Genomic DNA, 23420 nt, shown 5'->3' on the forward strand with positions numbered 1-23420 from the left:
TAATATACCTAATAAATAAATAAATAAGTAATCACTTACCTTTATGTAGATACACAAAGCATCACCCTTGGGCTGTCCATTTGAGTCTCTGTACAACTTGATTCTGTTCTTTCCTTTTTCATCTCGTGCAATGAGGCCACATTTGCTGAAAAGTTCTACGAGTTCCTCCATTGTGATGTCCAATGGAAGACCAGATACATAAATAGCTGTATTATGTGCTTCGTCCACTTCAAACCAAGTTGGTGGCTCCTGTGCTTTTCTTTTAGCATCCAATTTCTTCTTCTCTTTATCAACTTTGGCTGATTGTTCAGGCTGTTCTGTGGGTGTCGATGCAGACCCGCTTGGCTCTGTAAAGCCGTAACTCATCTGATACCTGGCCATGAAATCATCATCCACCTAAAATGATACCATTGCAATTAATATCGAAGGTTTAATTGTATTTAGAAAAAAATTTTATGAAAAGTCTTAACCAGACATAAATAATAAGAACACACCTCACCTTTGGAAACCAAGCATTTTTCTCTTTATCCCAAAAATATACACTGCCATCATTTGGATCTGTATACGTGTGGGTATCATTTTCAAATCCAAATACACCCTCTTGCGTCTTAGCTGTATCAGCATCCGAATCTTCAGATTTTGTTTCCGTTGTTTCTTTCACTACCCACTCATTTTTCTCTTGATCAAATCTATATACTACATTATTAGCAGGATCCTTGTACGTGTAAGACTTTCCATCAAATGTATAATGTTTCATAGAGTCATCAACTTTTTCAGATTCTTGACAATCAGCCATTCTGATTGCTAATAGTGTTGCATTTAAAAAATGTTACTATATAATTTGTGGAACACCTGTTGAATGTCCAATTAACAAGAATCATTAATATAAATCACAGTTAAATTTGAACTTATGCTAGTTGTACACTTGTTTATACATGTCAGTGTTCTAACATTATGAACAAAAGTAATAATTCTTCATTGTTATTTTTATATATATATTTTTTTAGTCAATCTATGTATAATTTTCAAAATGTACCCTATACTGTCAAAATCTTTTCCTAACCTATAGGCACTATTATATATCGCAATACACCTTATAAAATAAAGTTAATTTGAAGTTTTGTGAGGTTCAGGACGTTGAATTATACGTGTAATATTAATTACACTTTATATAACGGACAATATCTAGTAAAATATGAAGTAATATCGACTAATGAAACAAATATACAGGTTATGTATATTACACTAGAATATAAATTGTATACAAATAAGATTTCTGAATTGTTTAGCTTTACTTATTTGTATGAAATATTTCTTTTGTAATACTGAACGACTTTTTTCAACTACAAAAACGTTTCTTTGAAGTAAATGAACGTTATCATTTAGGTTATAGGTTAGATATATATCACATACGAAAAAACAATGTCATCAAAGAACCTACCTCTTAAAATTTTGTTAATCGATGAATTTATTGCTAAGGTACTTGGCAATTCAATTCCTTGGCACAAATTCGATTTTTACAAAGAAAAATTCGCATTCATTTACAAAACTTGACAGCGATTCCGTTATAAACACGCTTTCCCACACGTTTGCGACACCAATGCGCTCTATACAACTTTCTAGAACCTTCTTTAGTTTTACGCCGGTAAAGAAAATCATAATCAATATTTTGAATATTTATATTTTACATTTTCATTTTATTAAGAATTCAATTAAAAATTCTCTTCCTGAATTTTACTAAGAATTCAATTAAAAATTCTCTTCCTGAATTTTACTAAGAATTCAATTAAAAATTCTCTTCCCAAATTTTACTTCAGAATTGTATAAATATTTTCTATGAAAATTCTATCTTACTTGGGAAATATATTTTTATAATACAAATCATCTACTAAATATACAGGGTATGGCCAGACGGGTGATACAACCGAGCACGGGGTGATACTAAATACATGTAAAAATAAGTCGAAAAAACGGAATAACATTTTTTCGTTTGACGCTTCGTTTTCGAGAAAATGGTTCGCGTGCTTCAAGGTTGGCGCACACTAGACCGCACCGCGATTGCACGCCGACCGCCCGCCTCCGCTGTTTTGACTTTCTTCTATTAGTTTCAATGGGAGTGCGCACACCTAACAGCAACGTCACAGCGCCAGCACGCCTCCGTACCGCTACGAAGTTAGGTGTGCGCACTCCCATTGAAACTAATAGAAGAAAGTCAAAACAGCGGAAGCGGGCGGTCGGCGTGCAGTCGCGGTGCGGTCTAGTGTGCGCCAACCTTTAGTATACATATGCACAAAGTAGAATTGGTTGATCATGGTCAGACGCGTCAGACGATTTCTATGCAATAGCACGTGTATCCGCTGCATTTCCAAACTCTATTTTCTTGAAAACGAAGCATCAAACAAAAAAATGTTATGCCTTTTTTCGACTTATTTTTACATGTAGTATCACCCCCTGCTCGGTTGAACCACCCGTCCGGTCACACTCCGTATATATAATCATCATTATTTTAGTAAATTATTAACATAGAATAAAATTCCGAGAGAAATTAACGTGTGAGAATACTAAAACATAAATGATTTTATTTCAAGCTTTTATTATGTATTATAATACATATAAAATAATTTCCGTATTATTTGTGCAAGTATATAATCATAAAAATTACATAAATATATAGCCTGTACACGTTGTTATTTTGCATTATATAAACGAAATTGTATAACATTTATTCAAAATATCAATTGATCATTCGTTTCCATGTTCTTAGAACAATTATATCTATTTTAAGTAATTGCATAATTTTCTCGCGATTTATGTAATTGCATAGAAGTTTTTAGGCTTATTTTAGCACAAAAGCAGTTATACACATTTGTGACGACCAGGGCTTTGTATGTCACGAAGAGAAAATCAAATTAATCTTGTACACGTCATTTAGAATTATAACGCATAACACTCCGAGAATTTCCCATTTATCTGCGACGAGAGATGATGACCTCATGAGAGCTATGAACAAAAACATAAAATCTAAAAAACAAAAAACATAAAATGTTATAACTGCGAGGGCTGTTAAAATAAATACCGTGTGCAGACATATTTAAAAGAATCTGCTTAAACTTGAATCATACAAATTATTCGACAAAACGCATCACTGAAAATGTAAATTAAAGTCTTTACAGGAATTCCAGTTCTATTTACAATGTTCAAGTTTAACAATCACGGCTGCGGCATCAATTAGTAGAACGAGGAATGTTGGCATTTCTATTTTCGTTCGATAGACAACGCACTATGCATATGCAGCGTTACGTTGAATATTGGATGACACCAGGAAGTAGCGGCACGCGACGGAACGCACAGACAACGATGCATTGTTTTTAATTTTCACGCGAGACACACTAGCGGCGAACGATCGCTCCCATTCTTATCGTTGAAACACGCGTTCAGTGTGGTTGCCATTGGAAATTGATTTCCAGTTGCCTGGCAACGTTCAGTTTAAGTTGCCACCAGGATAGCCATGCCTGACCGGTAGTTAGTCGGCTGCAAGTTTCGCGGCGCAACGTGTAAGCATGGGCTTGTCGGACCTAGAAACGATACCTGGTAAACCTTCTACGAACACGCACTCTGTGCACTCGATTAAATGCACTTGCTTCGACTTTCTGCGCAACCAGCACCTTACTTCAACATTGACAACTTTTCCTTTTCTTACGTTGCCGAAAACAGACGCTATTCCTCCCGTTGGACGTAACGCCGCGCCGCACCGGCGAGCCGGCATTACAGTCATCTATAGGCTCCGTTTGTTTATGCAAACTTGCGGGCCTGTAGATTGGTTTATAAAAGTGTTATCACCTAGAAATTTATCTTCAATAACAACACGTTCACTGTCACTGTTTGTTCTGAGAGGTGTCTTCATAGATACGATCACATTATCTATCAACGACTATTTTGCAGTTCTTTACAGTTTATAATTCGAAGTTGTAAATTTCTTAGTAGATTATGTAGTATTTCTTAGTAATATTCATAAATCACTCCTTAGGAACAGGATGATAACACTTTCTTTTGCAACTGTTATTTTAAAGAAGATTTTTAAGCTCATGACGTAATTACTACAATCCTGTATTAATAATATACATCTGGCAGTGTTAAATTCAATTTACTTCTTGCAACATTTCTATGCCACAACTTCTTTGCAAAATATTGGAAAAGAAAACATTTTTAAATATAGCGTTATACATTATGACTAATTCTTTCAGTTGAAATGTCGCCATATTGACGACATCGGGCCTATAAATCTAATTCCTGGAGTTACAAACCATTTAATTATTTAAATAGCAAAAGCTTAGTGCACAGTTTTCTTTTTTTGCGAGAATTATTACTATTAATTCCCAGTGTGATTCCCCTTAAAACATCTCCGTTCACAAAGGGTTGAATAACGATATGCGTAAAATTAATTCGGTGTGTTGATCGTGGTAAATATGTGACGCCGTTGGCGTGCGTGTTAATGGCTCCATTAGATTCCTACTGAACGTTTATCAAGTGAAAAATTAATGCATGAATATCATTGAAGTTTTCGTTTTACCGTGCTTTGCATATTCAGAATTGCTCAGCATGGCCATAATGTATTAACAATATTGTTAGTGTTGTCAACACGTTGAAAATTACAATTTTTATATGTTACAAATGACTGTTGAATACTTATTGCGTTCCTTACTGGAGTTTCTTAAAATACTAACATGTTTATGACAGTTAATTTACACGTTTAAACCATTCATGAATACAAGTTTGGTATAATAGAAAACCTAATCCAATACGAATTATTTCTTTAATTGTGATCTTGAGATAATCAAATTATTACGTTTTCCGTTATACCAAACTTGTATTCATGAATTTTTAAACATGCAAATTATTTAAGTAATGTGCTATTTTAAAATGAAACAATTTTAAAAATAGCATTTTCAATAATTTTTTAGTTGCAGAATTAATGAATTTAGATAATTGTTAAGGAAAATGTACAAAATTATGGAAGAATCAATTTCATTTGTTAATTAACAAATTACAAATTACGTACAATTGTACGATGTTTGGAATAAATGTTTGCGACAACAAAAATTATTATTAATGTTTTCAATTATACTCGAAAGTGATTGCCTACGTGCAACAAGTTAATATTCATAGATTCATTTCGTTGCATGCAATCTTTGTGCTCTCCGGAAATTAACAAATAATTGATTAGCAAACTGAACGTTCACATAAGGTATATGAACTAACGGCAATGTAGTCATTACGCATAAATGTTGCGTCGGCAGAAATGAATTTGCTTATCACTTTCCCGTTTGCTACTTTTACGGACGTGTGGGCTCATGTCCGCAGAAAATTGTTCCTCGACACAGTTATGTCGTAAATGGCGACTATTTGTGTGAAAATAATTGAACAAATTATTTCTAGGGAAAACGGTGACGTAGGATATACAAAACGTTTCGTACGAAATGATTTTCACATTACTTAAAGCGCGCGCGCGCGCCTTAAAGCTTTCCATTAATATCTTTAAATAAATACCCTAAATAAAACTTGGGTTGGCAAGAAAGTAATTTCGGTATTTTAAGGTGAAATGGAGCCCAATTTTTTTATTCAGGCAATAAACTTTAATGAATGAGTTAATTTCCCTTTTGTTCGATGATCTTTTGTAAAAAAAGAATAAATAAGAAAATATTTTATTGATTAAAGTTCATCGTTTGAATAAAGAAACTCGGTTTTATTTCACCTTAAAATATCGAAATTACTTTCTTGCCAACCCAATGATTGTTTCTTACACGACTTATATACATATTAATCAGAAATTGCAAAAGGGATGAAAACTTTGGTTTCATAAAATAAGACAAAGTAATGTTGGAATACCTAAATACACGAATTATAATAAATATCTATTTATTTTTACAAAGTCGATCACGAACAATATGTGGAACACCGTCGCCATAAATATTGTAATATTACTGAGTGGTCATAGGTTTTGCATTACAGGTGCAGAAAGAATGACAATAATACATAGATTATTTACACGATGGTGAATAAAATATTTAAATCGATTGGGCCGTTGGTCGTACATATTTTAATCTGTTTTCATGTAACTATACACATAACAAACGATGTGTACTCGGGTTAACGACCGAACGCAGTTCCACTGGTAGAAAATGAGCGCATCGATGATATCGGCATAGTGAATTTACCATTCTGCATGTCACGTCTCAAAATAAGGGCACGGTCTACATTAGGGGGGGATCCGAAGCAATACATTCGATCATTGTCTCTACTTTATGCTATACATAATTCTGTGCTTCGTCCTCGCGGACATCAAGAGTCAAGCGAGACCAATTAAAACGATGGAACCATTTTAAACTGTTCGTTTAAAAATGGCGTAAGTCACTTTTCTGACCGTGAGCAGTTCTAACTCATTTTTCTCAAAAAGTGAATCAAATGTTAACACTAAATCTACCACGACCGGTCAAATGGCCGGTTCTAGATTTTTTATTTTATAATTATTGACATTGCAAACACGGTTCCATAAGAAATAATTTAACAAATATCTGTATTACAGCACATATTACAATAACAACCGAACAAAGTCTAAATAAATTAAATTTTGTCATTTTTATAAGGCAAACGTGTGTGCCTGTTACTTTTATAGCTTGGTACGTTTAGTGTTAATAAAACATGTAGGTGTGTAGACATTGAAAAATAAATGGTTGTAATTAAATGCTATAGAAGGCTAAATATGTGAGCTGCAAATTTTGTCTTTGATAACCATTGGCGATTTCTTCCAATGCGGAAGTCAACGCGTTGCTTGTTCCATTTCTTAAAGTTCGCGTCGTGGGCGTAAAATGGATGCACCCAGAGGTAAATCTCGAAACTTGGACTGATAACCGTAATAGGCGATTAAAGTCAACGCAACCAAGGGACATGCCGTACGCGAAAGATGGATGCGCGATGAATTATGCAAAGGAATGACGTTTGAACTTTTGACAAGTAGAACATAAACATAAGCTCTGCGAAGGATTTACGCCTACGGCTGCATCATTGACCTTTCGAAATGAGAAACTGTAATCACCGCTGCTTGTTCTGGGGCCAGTGATACAGTTATTTCATCTTTCCACCCCGACGCGTTTAAAGATCTCTGTCCTCTTTCACTCGGAATGATTACTATTACCAGCCAGGAAGGGTTATGCAAACTCAGTTCGAACTACACTTTGGTAAAAATAATGAAACTCTTGGTGCACCAATTGAAATTAGAAGTTCCAACGCGGAAATGAAGTTAATTTCACATTCTTCGCAGAAATGAAATGCAACCGTTCCTCAGAACTTCCTTGGCATTGAAGTATTCACAAAGGCCAGGTTACAAAGCAGTTCTTTGGACTCGACCACGCCTTTGTACATGATAATACGTGATTGTTTGTAGTTTGCTCGTAAAGTTTAATTTCACGTGCCATAAACCCGCCCAAATGAAATAAATTACATGGGACGTTTTAAGTGCACAGCCGGTAAAACCATGAAGAATGTAATTCAGTATAAAATCAAGACCTTGAAGAATTTTTTTTATTAAATGTGAACGATTGATATAAATCGATCTATTGATCTCACGGTTATAATTGTGAAACTTTCGAACGATTTCCCTGGAAAACTAATCTCGATTATGAAAGAAACAACAAAGGCCAGATTTCGTTGATCCCGCGCACGTAACAGTTCGCTTTTCAGATACGACTCGCTAAATGTGCCTTTAGATTCGAGTTATTACAGTAATGCTTTGTTTATCTGTGATCCGATTAGATGGCCAACGTGTGATATTTGAATTTCAAATGGAATGAAGTTTTTATGATTCCTGTTTACAGTCCGTGGGCGCTGACGAAGCTGAAGGTAACGGGGGCGGTTCGAACGTTGGGAAAATTTGTCTCGGCTCCGCGTCGGCAAATAATTTTCGCGCGACCGGCATTTCGTGCCAGACGAGAAAGAAAGGAGCGATTCGCCCGCTGATACCGCGCTATCGCGTTAACCTCCTTGAGTAAATCATTGGAGATTTAGCGCGTCTGGGCTATAGTCAAGGGGTATTGTAAACTGCGAGATGGTAGATGCACGCGACTTAAATTTGGCAATGGTGAAACGACCCTAGAGCCTTCGCCGATAATCATTCTAACCTGAAAGAAAAATAACAGGCCACTGTTATAAGTAGACTCCGGATCTGTATGCAAAATAAAAATTGTCTGAATCGATTGCAAGAAATAGAAACTAAGTTAAATAGTATTTCTTCCCTTAATGATTTTAATAGAGGAGAAATCATCTATCGACATCTTCAATTTGTCAAATTTTCCAACAATTTTGAATTTCATCTACTCAATTTTGCTTTTATGCATTTATAAAGAAATTGACTGGGTGAAATATGAAACAGTGCAAAATATAAAAAATCTAAGGTTGTCCTTATGTTGTTTTTAACGTGAAAAGGCTATTAAGGGATAAAGTTAATTTTTATTCAACTACTACTTCTCACAATCGGTGCAGGATATTTTTATTTTGCATAAAGATCCGCAGTCTACTTATACCTAACTAATTGTAAGATGAAGCAGTATACATATTTTGTTAGGCTACCGTTGATGCTACAATTGTTACTCGAATAAATTTCTGCTGTTTCGGAAAAGTCCTTTGTTTGAACAGGGAAATAGGGAATATTTTATTCATAGTATTTTCTCTATCGTTAGAACTAATTCCTTACTTTTTAAATTTTTTACTCCTCACATTCTGTTGAAACGAAGGATTGAGATTCTATGAAACCTGATAAGTAAACTGCGGAATTTTTTGCATTTATGAGAAAAATGCTAACGTGAAACATAAAACAGGAAAAACATCAGAAGGATATAAGAACACAGGCATGCTGTTTGTGAAAGGTGAAAATATCAAAAGCAATTCAAAATACTGGGTCACTTCGGACCCATTAAAATAATTAAAAATAGAAATAATTGTAACTGTAATTAATTCAGGCAATTTTAAGTTTGTATTCGCACGTTATTGATGAGGATAAGAAGTCCACTGAGGTGGAAAATATTAGTTGGTACTTTTGATAATATTCTACATCTAATTTTGCAGACTCGGGCGCAGTATTTACAATAGGTCGCAGTCGATTCGCAGACAACATTGCATCGCACTTCTTTATACGAAAGGATCCTGTGGTTTCCATCACGTGCGGGGACGAGCACTCCGCTGTCATTTGTCGTAAGTCAAACAATTTTTTCAGTTTGTTATCGCGATCAAAATATAAACATTGCATGTAGTTAATCCTTGCATGTAGGATTTCTGAAGAAAATTTGTATTACATGTTTTCTGTTTCACTCTCCTTTTAACGGTTTTAATATATCACTGTGTATGTATAAAATGGTAGTTAAAATTAATCGCGATCGCTTAATGCGCAAGTGTTGGAGCAAGTTGTTGAAGAAAAATATTACAATTGTATTTTGTTAGAAGCAAAAAATTGCATCGCAGATAAAATTCAACGAAGATTGCAATCCAATTGATGCTATAGCATCAACTACGTGTTCGGTCATTTCTCGCATCTATGTCCCGACGTGTACCTACGAACTGTCTTCTTCAATGCTATCCCTAGGTCAGAAATTACTTATGTTCCCAGACAGTGTGACACATTGTCATTTTTTATGAAATGTAATCACACATGACTGCGTAACATTTCGTAGAGTAAGATGTTCTACACGTTGTCCTATTGATTTGTGCACGACTATTCTTGAGTTTAATGGAAATCAATAGGCGAATGCGTGAATGACCATGATTCCACAGTGATAGAAAAGTGACGCGTCGCCATCTTGGTACTGACTCCATTCCACCTAATTTCTATATCGAACACAACAAACTAGTTTCACTAACCATGATTACTTGCTAAAAATAATTTCCCGTCATTTTTCCGGCTTATTTTTACCCCTTGACAATGTTTACACTCTCACTTTAACTTCTTGCACGCCAACTTCAGTCATAGTTTACTTGCGTCATGACGGTATCACGATGTATGGCCCCCAAGAACATTATGAATCGCAGCTATTAATAATAAAAGATTAACGGTTGGAATAATAGTCGTAGATGGTTTATCTACACACTTTTGAAAGGAACATTTATTTAAACAAATGACTTAACCCTTTTAATTGCATTTCTTATATCATTGTATACATTGAAGTAGAATACTGTTTAATATTAATAGCAAATATTATCAGCAACTCAGGATTTATCTTAGACAGTTGCTGTGAAGCATTCCGTACAATTTTCTGTGTAAATATTTTACGACACTGAACGTTGATGCGTTAGCTTCCGTGCAAAATGGCGGAGGTCGAAAGTCATACAGTTTGCAGCTTCTGTAGCATGCCACACGAAGAAGTCACAATCGACCTGTGCTTTTAGAGGGATAGCCACTGTCCAGTAAATCGATATGACCACGCAATACTCGTGCACGTAACATACCTATACGACCCAAGCGGATACACTGTAATTATCAACAGTTCCAGTTAATCGCGGGGCTATCTGAACACGTGAATTTTTTCCCGCAAAATATATAGTCTATAAAATAATTTATTATTTTTGCTATCTTAAGTGTTTCATTGGATAGCTCGAGAGAACGAATTTTTATAGAAACTCCCTCAGAAAGTAAAGTCTCTTTCCCTGACGTCAGATTTAAAAATATGTCGATGGAAATCATCTTATTGTTAGTTAAAATGAATTGTAGGCTTCAGATTTAATAGGCTTTTTCGAACAGCTAGGCCTTTTATACTCATTTTTAATCGTATTGAATTATCGCAAAAAATTTATAGAAGATAAAAACAAGTAGCTCCTATGTTTGGTGTTCGAATATGTCAGTATTTAAAAATGGAAACTTAAGAATAGTGGCCTAGTTTTACCGTAAATAAATTGTCGTATAATAAATTTTCTATTTTCATACAGAAACTGGCAGGCTTTTTGTCTTTGGCAGCAATGATTGGGGCCAACTGGGGCTCGGTCATAAGAATCACATTAGCAAACCATCATGCGTAAAAGGTTCGTATCTCCACCATCATAAAAACATTAAACCACCATTTTACAGATCAACAATTTTAGTTACACCCTGAACTTAACGATAACAAATCAGATTTTTTAAATGTACGGTTCACAAATCAGATTGAATGCTTCTTAAAATTATTTATTCAAATTATGAAATGAACAATTTATTATTAATGGATCATTATAAAAATTTTCAGTTCTGAAGCCAGAAAAAGTGACACATGTGGCCTGTGGACGAGCACACACTTTGATTTGTACAGGTAAGGTACCTTTTAATTCTAAGCATGTCACAAACAGTCTTGTTGCATGCGGTAATCTTATGCAATTATATGCAAGGCATTGCATGTTGCATATTCTACTATACACCAGTCGTTCACTTTTCAATTTTACAATATTCCTCAAACCATTTCTCTACAGTATTCTGATAAACTTTTCTTTACTCTCATAATATGTATGTAAGATGATACAATGTATACATAGAATTTCCGCTAGTGACTTCATGAAAGCTAATGCTTCGATTCAATAGCTTCTTCAAATCCACGATCACTGTTCCTCGTGAACGGAATATTTTATTCTGTAGAAGCAAATCCGCATCGAGAAAGAAATGGTAATATGTAAGGGGAAGGTTTGGGAAATATGGTGGATGTGGTATGGTTTCACGTTTCAAATCAGTTAATTTTGTTATCATAAATCTAATTAGCTTTTAAGAGGCTAAATATTTTTGTCAAATGAAGAACCGATTTTTCAAAAATGGTATATTCGGTTTTTTCAAAAACGGTATAAATCTGTACAATTCTCCTCTTTTATTTGACAACAAGCATTTTAACATAACAGTTTTATTAATCAATTACATAGTCGCCACCATTTTCCATAATCATCCCCTAACATTTTACAAGCACAATGAATTCATGTGAGATAAAAACTGCGTGGATTTTCTTTAAAAAATATGAAAATATAAATCTTTAAAAAATTGTACACGTATGTTTGCAATTATCCAATATATTCGAGTTCAAATAGCTGTTATCTTTTCAAAAATTGTTTTGTCAAAATTCACTTCGGCTAGGACTGGCTCTTTTTGTCTAATTTAATGCAAAATTAAAAAACACCACAGAAATATGTCTGATGCTAGAAACAGGTTTTTGCAGAAATGGCTTTGGGGAAATGATTGTCACAATGGCTGAATGCCTCTTATGTCTCAATCGTTCAAAGGTATAGCCCCTTAACCCAAATCTAACCAGCCGTCGTCGTAACATATTCATACCTAACTCACCCGCTCCTAATTTATTTCAACCCTACGCGTTTCAGCTGTAATTCATTCCAGTTGTAAGTGGGGACTGAAGATAGCTACGATATCAATTTCTATTTTCGGAACAGTTACAAATAACCATTGTTCTACAGTGAAAAATTGTAGTAAAATACAGTACAAAATCCTGCGATATTTTCATTTCGTCAATGTATTGTATATTTGTATAATATATCAATGTACGGTTTGCACATTATTGATATTTTGTAAACGGTTAATTATTAGACCTTTTTAACAAATTTTCATCTAATCGAACTAGCATTACATGATTCATAATTCTTGGTTAGCACGTTAGGAAAGAGTAGGTGTACTATTGTTATCAGTGAATTAATTTTGTTACTGACAAACTATTTTAGTGACCTTAACTAATGCGAATTATTGCCAATTAACATCTGATTTATCCTGTGTACTATATTTTTTTCACAAGTTACTTTAATTGGTAAAAAAATTCGGTACTATCTAATAAATAGTATATTTACTTTAGCCACTATCTTGATTAAAAATACGTGTTGCAAGTTCTTGCATTCACAGGCCGTTCGATAAGATGCTTAATTAGATAAAGTAGCTTTTTCAGGAAGGAAAATCATCAGTTACGTTTTAAGCAACAAAGCATGCTGCAAACACATTTATCATTCTGAAGATTTCTATCTATCATTTCTGACGCCCTGCATTACCTACACCAGTGTTCGTGACACCCTTATTTTCGAATGTTAATCACTTCAATGCTCTTTCAATTTTAGAATTCCTCTCAAAATTTAAAACAACTTTTACGACGATAAAGACTCTTCAAAGTTTTTCCATGAAATTCTTTTTAGTATTAACCCTCCAACGGCTGAGCCCAATTTATGGCGACTTGATCAAATGAGCAGCTACTGCATTAGAAACAATAAAAACATTACAATATCTACAGGAAATACTGCCAAAAAATATTTTCAAAAATTGAGAAATAGAGCAATGAAAGGGGGAAGTAACAAAAATATAGTAGCTCGAAGTAATCTTATTCGCGTCAAGACAAAAATCAAATGAACCAGCTTGAATAATGTATTCTGTTCTGAGAGAAAGTGACATTGCAGAATGTTATGGAAGGGGAATAAGAGTTTGAAATAATCATAGATATATCAATTTACAAGATCTAGCAAACTCGAAGTGTGCAGCTATTAGGTCGATATTATACACTACTTGTAAGATACTAGAAGCTTTTACAAATAGAGGGTGATACCGATTGCCCAGGTCTCACCACGAGGAGGTTGCTGCACAAGAGTCCCGGAAAGGGAGTCAGAAGGAATTCAAATATTCCTTCTGGCTCCCTTTCTTACAACGACAGACTTATACTAAATCTCACAGGATGTCGAGTAATTATTGCGGAGCAATATCATAATCAATGAGACGGCAATCGAAGTCAATCAGGAGGAATCAAAGCAGAAAGCTGATATCATACGATATGTGATAGATGAATAGTTATCCAATTGCAAATATCGACATTTCAGGTTCGCAGAAAATTTTTGCCTGCGGTAGTGATCAAGAAGGACAACTAGGTCGAGGAACTTCTGCAATAGGAGATTCCGCGAGTTCTCCAGTGCTAGTGTACGATACTGGCCTAGCTGGACCAACAATAGTTCAAATTGCAGCTGGTTCGCATCATTCCCTAGCTCTTACTAGCGATGGCGGAGTTTTTGCGTGGGGCAGCAATCTCGAGGGCCAATTGGGATTGCCTGATGTTTCCGGCTTGGTGAACAAACCAACGAAAGTGCACATACCTGAACCAGTCAAACAAATTAGCACCGGCTATTACCATTCTTCTTTTCTGACAGGTGATTTCCTGCTTGAGCTATATCTATCTTTTTATCTTACTTCATTATCAACAGTAATGGTTGAGCTAATACTATACTGTGAATTTTATACGTGCATGAAAGTGTGTAGCCATGTGTCCAAAAGTGCAACAAAAAATTTCTTTCTTATAATTCTAGTTTTATAATTTAATTCATAGAAATTGAAGCCTGCTCGAAAATTTGCACTCTAACTACCAGTATTGAATACAATGGAAATACGTCCATTAAAAAGTCAATTATTGCCTTACCTTAAACCACATTATTAATAATAATTTGTTCGAATTTTGAAATAAATCTTGTACATTAATTAAGTAATCACTGGGAAAACTTGGTCTAGTTTCACTGTATAGTTTAAAATGTGTCGTGTTCGAACTTCCAGACATCGAATTATATTTCCAGAAAGCGGTCTCGTTTATGTCTGCGGCGAGTCAGAAAGCGGGAAATTAGGAATCGATGTGAAATTTTCAACGCAGATTGTGCCGAAACAAATGCAATTACCTAGTCCTGCTGTGCATGTAACGTGCGGTGGTCATCATACTATTATCTTAGCTGGTAAGTAGCATGCGATACTCTTGACACACACACATTTGTTCGTGCTACTTAACTAAAACTCTCTCTAGTCACATTAATTCCAGTACTCGATTTTCAAATATTCGACAGAAAAATAAGTACAGAAATTAAGACGACACTCTTATTGTCAAAACAAATTTTAACATACTTCATTGATTTAGTTAATCGTTTAGTAATTAGTTTAGTTAATCGAAATGTTAGAACCACTCGCATAAATTGAAAATTTTTCAATAAGACTAATAAATTTGATCACTCATTGTGCTAGGTACTGGTATTACGAAGGAAATGGTAAATTGGAAATATTGTACGAACTATGAAGAATATTCTAATGAATACGTGATAATTGTACAAAATATTATTTCGTCATTTATAGATAATGGAAATTTATATTGTACTGGAAGTAATTCGTGTGGTCAACTGGGGCTGGGATCGAATGTCACGGAACTTTACACGCCTAAGCTTCTTCCACGTGGTGCGCTTCAAAATGAAACTGTTTCCCATATCGGTTGCGGGGAAAGCCACACCGCCATTGTTACTGGTATATCAAACTTCAAGTATTTCTGTTATTTATTGCCTACCTATCGGTAGGTGCTGAATATTTTGTATTTCATTGTTTCTAACGTTAATTTTCGGTAACAGACTCTGGAAAATTGTTTACCTGCGGTGATGGGAGACACGGAAAATTGGGCTTAGAGGAAAATGAGAACAATGTTCACGAACTAACTTTCGCTCCAAGATACAAAGATCTTATCGTCTTAACTGTAATTATACATTATTATTATCGGAACATATCATAATCTTCATTAACTGAACATTGTTCATGTACTGACTCGAGTTTCGGGTAATTTATTCATATTTTTGAAATTTAAGGTTGCGTGTGGTGGCTGCCATACAATTTTAGTTGGCCGTAGACGGGCGCCCATTAACCCGACGCCTAAAGAAAAGGATACAATGGTAATTCAAATTCAGATTAGATGCATACTTAAATTGCCCATTAGTGGTTTATATTTATTCTAGAATTAAAAATCCAATTCGTATAAATTTATTATACTATTTAATATAATAAATATTATAGTGCTCAATATATAATTTAATACTTAATTATAAATTTTGTATGCTTCAATAATTTTAGGAATCTGTGCAGAGGAGAACTTTGCCGCCCTTGAAAGTTCCGGTATCTAGACAACACAACGACGTTCACGATGAAAAGACAAATGAAAACATAACAGAGATACACAACGAGGAAAAGAATACATCAGAAGAATCATCAGCTCCAGTAGTGCCAGAATCGAAATCAGAAAGTGTTCAGATGAATGTAGAAAATAATCAAGACAACGTTACGAACCATGATACCGATTCAATGAATAATGTCGAGAAAACTGACAATCCCGAGAAGCCTACAGAACATTCGCCGAAAGAATCGGAAACGGAAACGACCAAAGCTGTCGCAACGGAAGATCGTGAAAGTACTGCGACGGAAGAACTAAAACCAGAGAATGACAACAAAGAAGCAGAAAATAATAACAGCGTACCAGAAGCCAAAGTAGATAGTGAAAACAATGTCCAAGAAACAAAACCGCCTGAAGATACGAATGATGAACAGAAGAACAAAGAAAACAATAACGTAACAAACAACGAAACGACAGAAAACAATTCGGATAATACGAAACAAATGAGTGAAGAAAATAGTGCAATTCAAGGGAATGAGAGCCACGATCAGGAGCCAACAAATCTGGAAACAGAAACGAAGGAGAAAAAGAAGGAAGAGAGAAGCCCGGAGAAGATGATGACTTCCGGTTCTACACCGCCGCCGAAACCACCGAGGCTGAAATCTGGAAGCAGCGATAACTCGTCAATAGAGAGAATATCGTCGATGGAAAAGGAAGACGAGCCTAATGAAATGAATGCAGTGGCGGAAATGGCTGTAAATAAAGAACCGGAAGCAGGTAATGACGACGAGTCTGCGCAAAAACGCGAATCGCGTTCGATGAAGTCTTCGACGAAAAGCGAAAGCTCTAGGTCGACAAGGTCGAAACACGACACGGATGAAACGATAGAAATCGATAAGCAAACTGACAAAGAGAAAATTACGGAGGAAGAGAAACTGAATAATGACAATGTCCAAGATGACGCGGACGTTGTGCAGTCACCTGCACCGAGAACTGGTAAGGCAAATAGTAATCAAAATCGCACCAGTTATATCCGACATCCTATATGTATGAATTGTATACTGATATGAATGAAACATAATAATCTGTAAATTTTATTTTGTCCTCGTTGTTTGATTAAAACATTCTAGATTGATATAAGTTCCTTGAATTATAATTATTAATTAAAAGCGTCATTCACAGTTAAGAATGATTATTACTCTGTCTGTTTACCAGGGAAAATGGCGAAGATATTCAAAGCTAAAAGACAACAAGCAATTGAGAATGGCACTAAAATAGCAAGTAATGCAAGTCATAAATCAAAGGTACAAAATTATTATTTCTTGTCTAGTGCATGCAATAAAGCCTCTATTACTCGTTTATTTAAATGATCAAAGTTGATTTCAATGTAATTATGATATAAATGCAGATGATAGAAACGTATAAAATGTAAAGAGTTTTCAAGATTATAGTTTAAATTATATATACAATATTTATAACCGTTTAATAATGAATTTAATAATGAATTTTTAACAAGTGTGATCGAATACATATGCATATTTAAATTTTGTTGTCGAATAACAGTGGGTCTATTATATGTAAAATACTCAAAATCTTCAGATTGTTAATTAATTATTTTCTGTTTTCAGTCGAAAACCTGTAATATCCTGTGATCAAGTCGAGTATGTATAATAATTCATCGCATTTTTTATAATACCGGCGTGACTGACGTGTGCTCGGGACCAATGCATCGAAATGAAATTTCATTAACATACACAAACAATTTTTCTTTACATTATACTCATAACATTGAAATGCTAGTACGCGTCATATATCCAGATTGTACCAAATTCAATCATTTTTCCGTGCCTTTTTACAAAGCAATCCAGTCTCCGATAATAATAAATACGTGATGAAAGAAAAAGTTATTTCGATGTACACGTGTCAAAGACGCTAGTGAAAAATGTTTGTAAATAAAATTAAATGTACGACGGGAAAAACGACAATTGAACTAATAAGTGACTGAGTTTGACGCATAGATGAAGGGAATTAAGCTTAACTGTGACATGTTTTAAATTAACGTTAATTCTAGTGGTACAAGTAATATTTTAAGCGGCTTTCACGTATCCAGTGTTTTGGTTCCAGACGTTCTTTTGTATAATGAGCATGTACAAATAAATGTAGACGCAAGGGATCCTAATACGTTCATTGTTTTTATTGATACAATCATGAAGAATATTCAGTGGAGCAATTATCTTATAATCATCTAAATATTTCGAGACTCTCGGTGTCGATACTGTATGAATAAACAATTTAACATTAATGTATTACAAGTACACTACTGAAGAAAATCTAATTTTCAATAAAATTACATCTTGTGACAAGTTAATACTTCTCAAAATTGCTATTAAAGCTATCAGTAAAACTATATCATATCAGCTATAAAACCATATCAAAATTTCAGCTGACAGCAGCGTAAGTATTTAAAAAATAAGGTTCAATAATCTCAAACGTAAATTGTACAATGTGGACGAAATAGTTGTATATACCATCTACTTTCCCATTTTGCACGAAGCTGTTAATTTGTCGAGTGGCGCCGCTGTTATGTAGAAGTTCCGTTTCTTCGTATCGAAATACGAGAACACTAATTGCGGCAAATTATCGGACAGCACGTATAATTTGTTTTGAGCTTCATCGATAGATATATCGTTAGGGAATACCAACGTTGTGTTATCCTGAGCGACGTGTACTAGAAACAATAAACATAAATTGAGGTATTGTTACATTCTATTTATTCGCAGACTTCCTAGAACTTGTCGTTGCATAATAATTGTTCGTAGACACATTAATTACACGGAAGAGGCAATTTTCTACGACAGATGGTAACTTCTCTTAAACATAAATCAATCTGCAACCTTTTTCACGGATGCTATAAATATCGAACATGTTCAATTAAAGTTAATAGTATTAGCGTATCTGATATATACAGAAAATTTTTATTTTGCAGAAAGATCCACCGTCTAGTGATGAAGTGAAAAATAAAATAGTTGAGCAATACTACATTGTATGAAAATCTGCAATTTTTATGCAGAACTATACACTTGTTAACAATAAAATAACTGATGATGAAATAACAATTAATTTCGTGAATTTTAAAACCATTTAGTACTTACCAAGTGTGTCTGGATTCAGTGCTACATTGGTGTCCCAGCAAGCGACGCCGTTTTTACTGACTTGAGTGAGGTAATTGATACCAGTCTTTTGATCGATCACGGAGGAAGGTCCTTGAGTGTTGGGGCCTTTATTACCTTCAATTTTAAATGCGTAATAGTCTTCGTACTTCTTCGATTCGTAGTCTTGCAAAACTTCTGTGGGTACTGAAAATTCTGTGATACCGCACATCGCATGGAAATACAAAGTTCTGTGTCCATCGCTTCCTTTCGGGGACAAGGACAATCCAAACACGCCGTCCGTCCATTGGAAATTGAAACCGCTGACATTAAAATTACCTGTAAAAATAAATATTAACTCTCACATTTTCACTGTGAATTTATCAAAGATTAACACATTCAGACATGAGATACGGCCAAGAATTCGTACCGTGAAGAGGATCGAAATGGAAGTAATTGTGTGAGACGCGCCAGGAATCGTTTTTAGCCCAACTATAGACTACCAATCCATATCCACCCAAGTCGGAAATGTAAACGTGGGTGTTCTCGCAATCATTTGCATCGGAGTCCACCACTAAATCGGCGAAGAAAGAATTGGCCGTTTGATCCGAGTCCTTCAATGGATAAGTCCGAAGTATCTGTAATCATACAATGAATATTATTTCCAGTCTTTGTTAGCTATCATTCAACTTACGAATGATTTTATTATATTCATACATACATCTCAGAATTTTATTTCGACTTATAAGACAGCAGAGTAACTTTAATACTTGATAGATCTTCGAGTCTGACTGAACGGCAGGGAGTTAAGAGGAATAGATTAAACGAACGAATTTCTTACCTGGTCTGTTTTTAAATCGATCGCGAAAAGTCGTGGACCATCCACGATGCGAGACGTATTATAGCCAAGAATATCATCGATTCCAGTATCGACACCCCAAAGTCGACCACAAGCGTCAGACCTTACACGGAAAGCACTGACTATACTACCCGGTGTATTAACATCATTCGCTTCCCAGTTAGGGTACGGAGTTAATTTTGGAGATTCTAGAAGAGGAAGCAAAGGTAGACATTTTTCCTTTTGATACTTATTTTAATTCTTACAATTGCTGTTTTCTATATGGGGTGATCGTTAACTTATGGTAAACCAAAGGTGATTTTACATTAAAAAATTAAGTCGAAAATGTAGAAAATATTTTCATGTGAGCCTTTGTTTTCGAAGGAATTAGTGAACACATCGCGGCGTGCTATTGAATCGGAATCTCCTGAAGCGTCTGTTCACGACCCATCTATTCTACTTCTTACAAATGCTAAGCACGCGAACTTGACAGATTTTCAAAGTCGATTTTCCCGAAAAGAAAGCCTGATATGAAACAATTTTATTATACATTTTCAGCTTATTTTTGTATGTAGAATCACCCCTTTTCGGTTGTACCACCAGCCACCCTGTATATTAAGTGTACAAATTAATTCGTAGCCCATTTTTCGTGAATTTATCGATTATTTGTGAACAACTACAATTCACTCCACTTTCCAAAATAATCTCCACCTCTTTTAAGGCAGATTCTCTCCCTATTCCTAGGTCGTCTCCACCAAACTCCTGTGGAGTGTAGGTTGGGAGATTAGGGGTGTATGCCTCGAAATAGTTGATAGTGGGGGAACCGGTACATACTGGTAGTGGGAATCGTGAAGCGACAGTGAGGAAGAAGCTGCCCGGGCCTGTTATAAATGATGAATCTTGAATATATGCTGATTGAAAAATTTGAATTTACGAGGCAAATGAGAGCTACATATTAATTTGTACTCTGAATAAATCTGAAGATAATTATGTTGTATTTCCATACGTGACTTGTCATCCTTTGAGAAAACATTTAAGTTTGCCACCACACCCTGCTTCCATCGCGGTATAGTAATGAAGATTTTGTCTTCCCACACATGCATTCCAAGGGGCATATTATTTTCCGGGATATATTCCCCTTTAGACAGCAACTCATTTTTAACACTGTCGTTTGGAAAGTTAAAATCTACCGTATTCCATGTGTAAAGCGTTTCGAAGTCATGGCAGCTTGCCATTGCCAGCGAGGCGAGTAAGAGAAGACACCGCATGACTGTAAAAACAATAAATAAATTAATGAATTTACCGTTTACATTGTGGCGTTTTCAAAATATTACATCCAATGTAGAAACTTGTCATACGATACCAATTATTCTAATTTTTATTTTTGTAAAAAAAGATATTATATATTTATATAATATTATACATATATATACATATATATATATATATACATATATATATTGGGTTGGCAAATAACAAATATTAATAATAAGTTATTATTAATAACAAATATTTAGGTATACTGTCAGGGTCACTTTCTTTCACATAAACCTGCTATCAATTCTAGAGATCGCATATTGCAATGGCTTCTATTGAAATACTCTTATGTAAAAACTGGATCCGATGATTTCATGCATAATTCATAAACTCACAACCAATCATATATTCAAGTTTAGCTTTTCCTAGATACCTTGAACGTTTATTCAGGGAAATTCTAACTTTCTAATACATAAATAATTTAACCCTATTCCAACTTAATTCAACATGTAAGAGTAAAATCTTGATAATTTTTATTGTTATTTTATTGTTATACAATATGTCATCCATGAAACAATTAGTTTTGTTACAAATTTTGAGAGTATCAATAAATTATGAAATTGTTAAAATTAATTGTTCTTTTTAGTAAAATAGATTCCAAGAAATATTATATTACAATTACGTAGCAACGATGCATTGAAACAAAATGTACGAGAAACGTGCAATCGCGTGTATGATCTACAATAACATTGTCACTTCTGTTTTATAATGGTAGCGTACTATCATTTTATACATAATGTCCTGTCAAAGATTTGATCTGACGTCTCGAGGATGTGCGCGGTTTTGTTGAATTCAATAACAAATGGCTAACTCGTCACGCGAACACTTCTAAATACTTGTCCATCTTTTGTTCACGTTTTCAATCAGTTTTAAATATTTATCCTTCAAACAATATCATAAACAGATTTTTTTACAACCGTTCATTATATTCTGTAAACACAATAATAAATCCTCAAACGCTGTAGAAGAAATACTAAACTAAATTAAATAGCACGTGATCTGGTTGACATATTACTGTGGAATCAATATATAAAAACAATCCTACAAAATCAAAGCAATATATTTCATGAAGTATCCGGTCGTTAAGTATAAAACTTGACAAAGAAAACGCAAACCTCTTGACATTTGTCAAGTTTCATACTTAACGACCTTATATGTATAAACTAAAATTAAAAGAAAATATCAATGACTCGATATATGTATAACAAAAAAAATTAATTTTTGAGTCTAGACAGAAAATAGCGTTACTAATAATAATTTCATTAACGTAAGGAATAATCAAGAACCTTTTTAAAAATTACGTAAGTGGAGAAGTAAGAGAAAATCATGATTAAGTGTTACTAATGTTGTTACGAGTGTATATTGTGCAATGTATAAAGGCCACATGCTTCTTTGTTTGGAGTGTTCGTAAATATTTTGATTGGATAAATCGCAAGATACATTTAAAAAAATTCCATATAAAAATATTCTGTGATATAACGAGTATTAAATATATATCTTTTTTACAAAATCAAAGTTTTGCACAATGCCTCACCTGTGTTTAAACCTTGACCAGTGGATTGCAATCCGTAGCAAGCAGCGCAACAACCAAAGAGATAGGAAGAACTGAGGCTACCTAATGTTAATGTCCTCTGGACACACTGTGTCCGTCACTCTTGCACCCAAAGAACGAATTGGCCTTCTGCTGGTACGGTCCACAACAGAATGCCACTATAGTCCACTCTCGTATAGCACTTTATATACGGAGAAGCCTCGAAATGTCTCTCTGCCGGCACGGTTCGTACCGGTGAATTGAAAATGGCCGCTGCGGTCTCTCTTTTCGTATTATGAATACACGTTTATAATTATATGCATGTCCTGAAGCAAAAGCAAGAAATGATTTACATACTTTCAGACATTAATCGCATTAAGGCTATTGTCAATGGAGATTGAAACGAAATAACAAGAAATAAAGTAATCTATCAATTTAATCTTTCCCTCAGTAGGTGGAAGTTTATAAATGATTCTTGTCATGTATGATTTTGCACAACATAGCTATTTATGTAAAGAGAAATAATAAGAATTTTAATTATAATTGACATCTGACAGATGTCTATTAGATATTGTCGAAAGTGAATGATCACATACAATCGGTATGATTGATTTCTTTAAATCGTAAAGCACACAAGTAATTACAAGTAT

The 23420-nt window shown here is 34.5% G+C and overlaps 3 protein-coding genes across 4 annotated transcripts in view; 1 reads left to right on the forward strand and 2 right to left on the reverse strand.

The window, feature by feature from the left end:
• Barc (RRM1_TatSF1_like and RRM2_TatSF1_like domain-containing protein barc) overlaps positions 1–1603 on the reverse strand; it is a 107679-nt gene extending 106076 nt beyond the window's left edge. Inside the window, exons 1-3 of the mRNA XM_076421331.1 lie at positions 1442–1603; positions 500–852; positions 40–396 (exon numbers count right to left, since the gene is read on the reverse strand). Of these exons, the coding sequence (XP_076277446.1) occupies positions 40–396; positions 500–796 (654 nt within the window). The 5' untranslated portion in view covers positions 797–852; positions 1442–1603. The remainder of the gene's footprint in view (positions 1–39; positions 397–499; positions 853–1441) is intronic.
• A 1667-nt stretch (positions 1604–3270) lies between these two features.
• LOC143207795 (uncharacterized) lies at positions 3271–18048 on the forward strand. Its single transcript, XM_076421573.1, has 12 exons — positions 3271–3591; positions 9118–9243; positions 10969–11061; positions 11262–11324; positions 13855–14178; positions 14596–14748; positions 15140–15304; positions 15406–15527; positions 15637–15720; positions 15899–16931; positions 17151–17239; positions 17564–18048. The coding sequence occupies exons 1-12, from the start codon at positions 3561–3563 to the stop codon at positions 17585–17587; spliced, it is 2307 nt and encodes a 768-aa protein (XP_076277688.1). The 5' UTR covers positions 3271–3560; the 3' UTR covers positions 17588–18048.
• On the reverse strand, positions 15576–23048 carry Y-f (yellow-f). 2 transcript variants are annotated; one of them, XM_076421580.1, is made up of 7 exons: positions 22774–23048; positions 20929–21192; positions 19926–20131; positions 19515–19722; positions 19088–19423; positions 18464–18663; positions 15576–15700 (listed from the first exon to the last, which is right to left on the reverse strand). In XM_076421580.1, exons 2-6 carry the CDS (start codon positions 21188–21190, stop codon positions 18467–18469), a joined length of 1209 nt encoding a protein of 402 aa, XP_076277695.1. In that variant the 5' UTR covers positions 21191–21192; positions 22774–23048; the 3' UTR covers positions 15576–15700; positions 18464–18466. The 2 variants fall into 2 exon arrangements, with proteins under 2 accessions (XP_076277695.1, XP_076277694.1); XM_076421579.1 differs by lacking the exon at positions 15576–15700 and having other exon boundaries at positions 18109–18663; positions 22774–23047.
• Positions 23049–23420: the final 372 nt, after the last annotated feature.

This window comes from Lasioglossum baleicum, chromosome 4 (genome assembly GCF_051020765.1).
Source record: "Lasioglossum baleicum chromosome 4, iyLasBale1, whole genome shotgun sequence".
In the NCBI taxonomy this organism is placed as follows: domain Eukaryota; kingdom Metazoa; phylum Arthropoda; class Insecta; order Hymenoptera; family Halictidae; genus Lasioglossum; species Lasioglossum baleicum.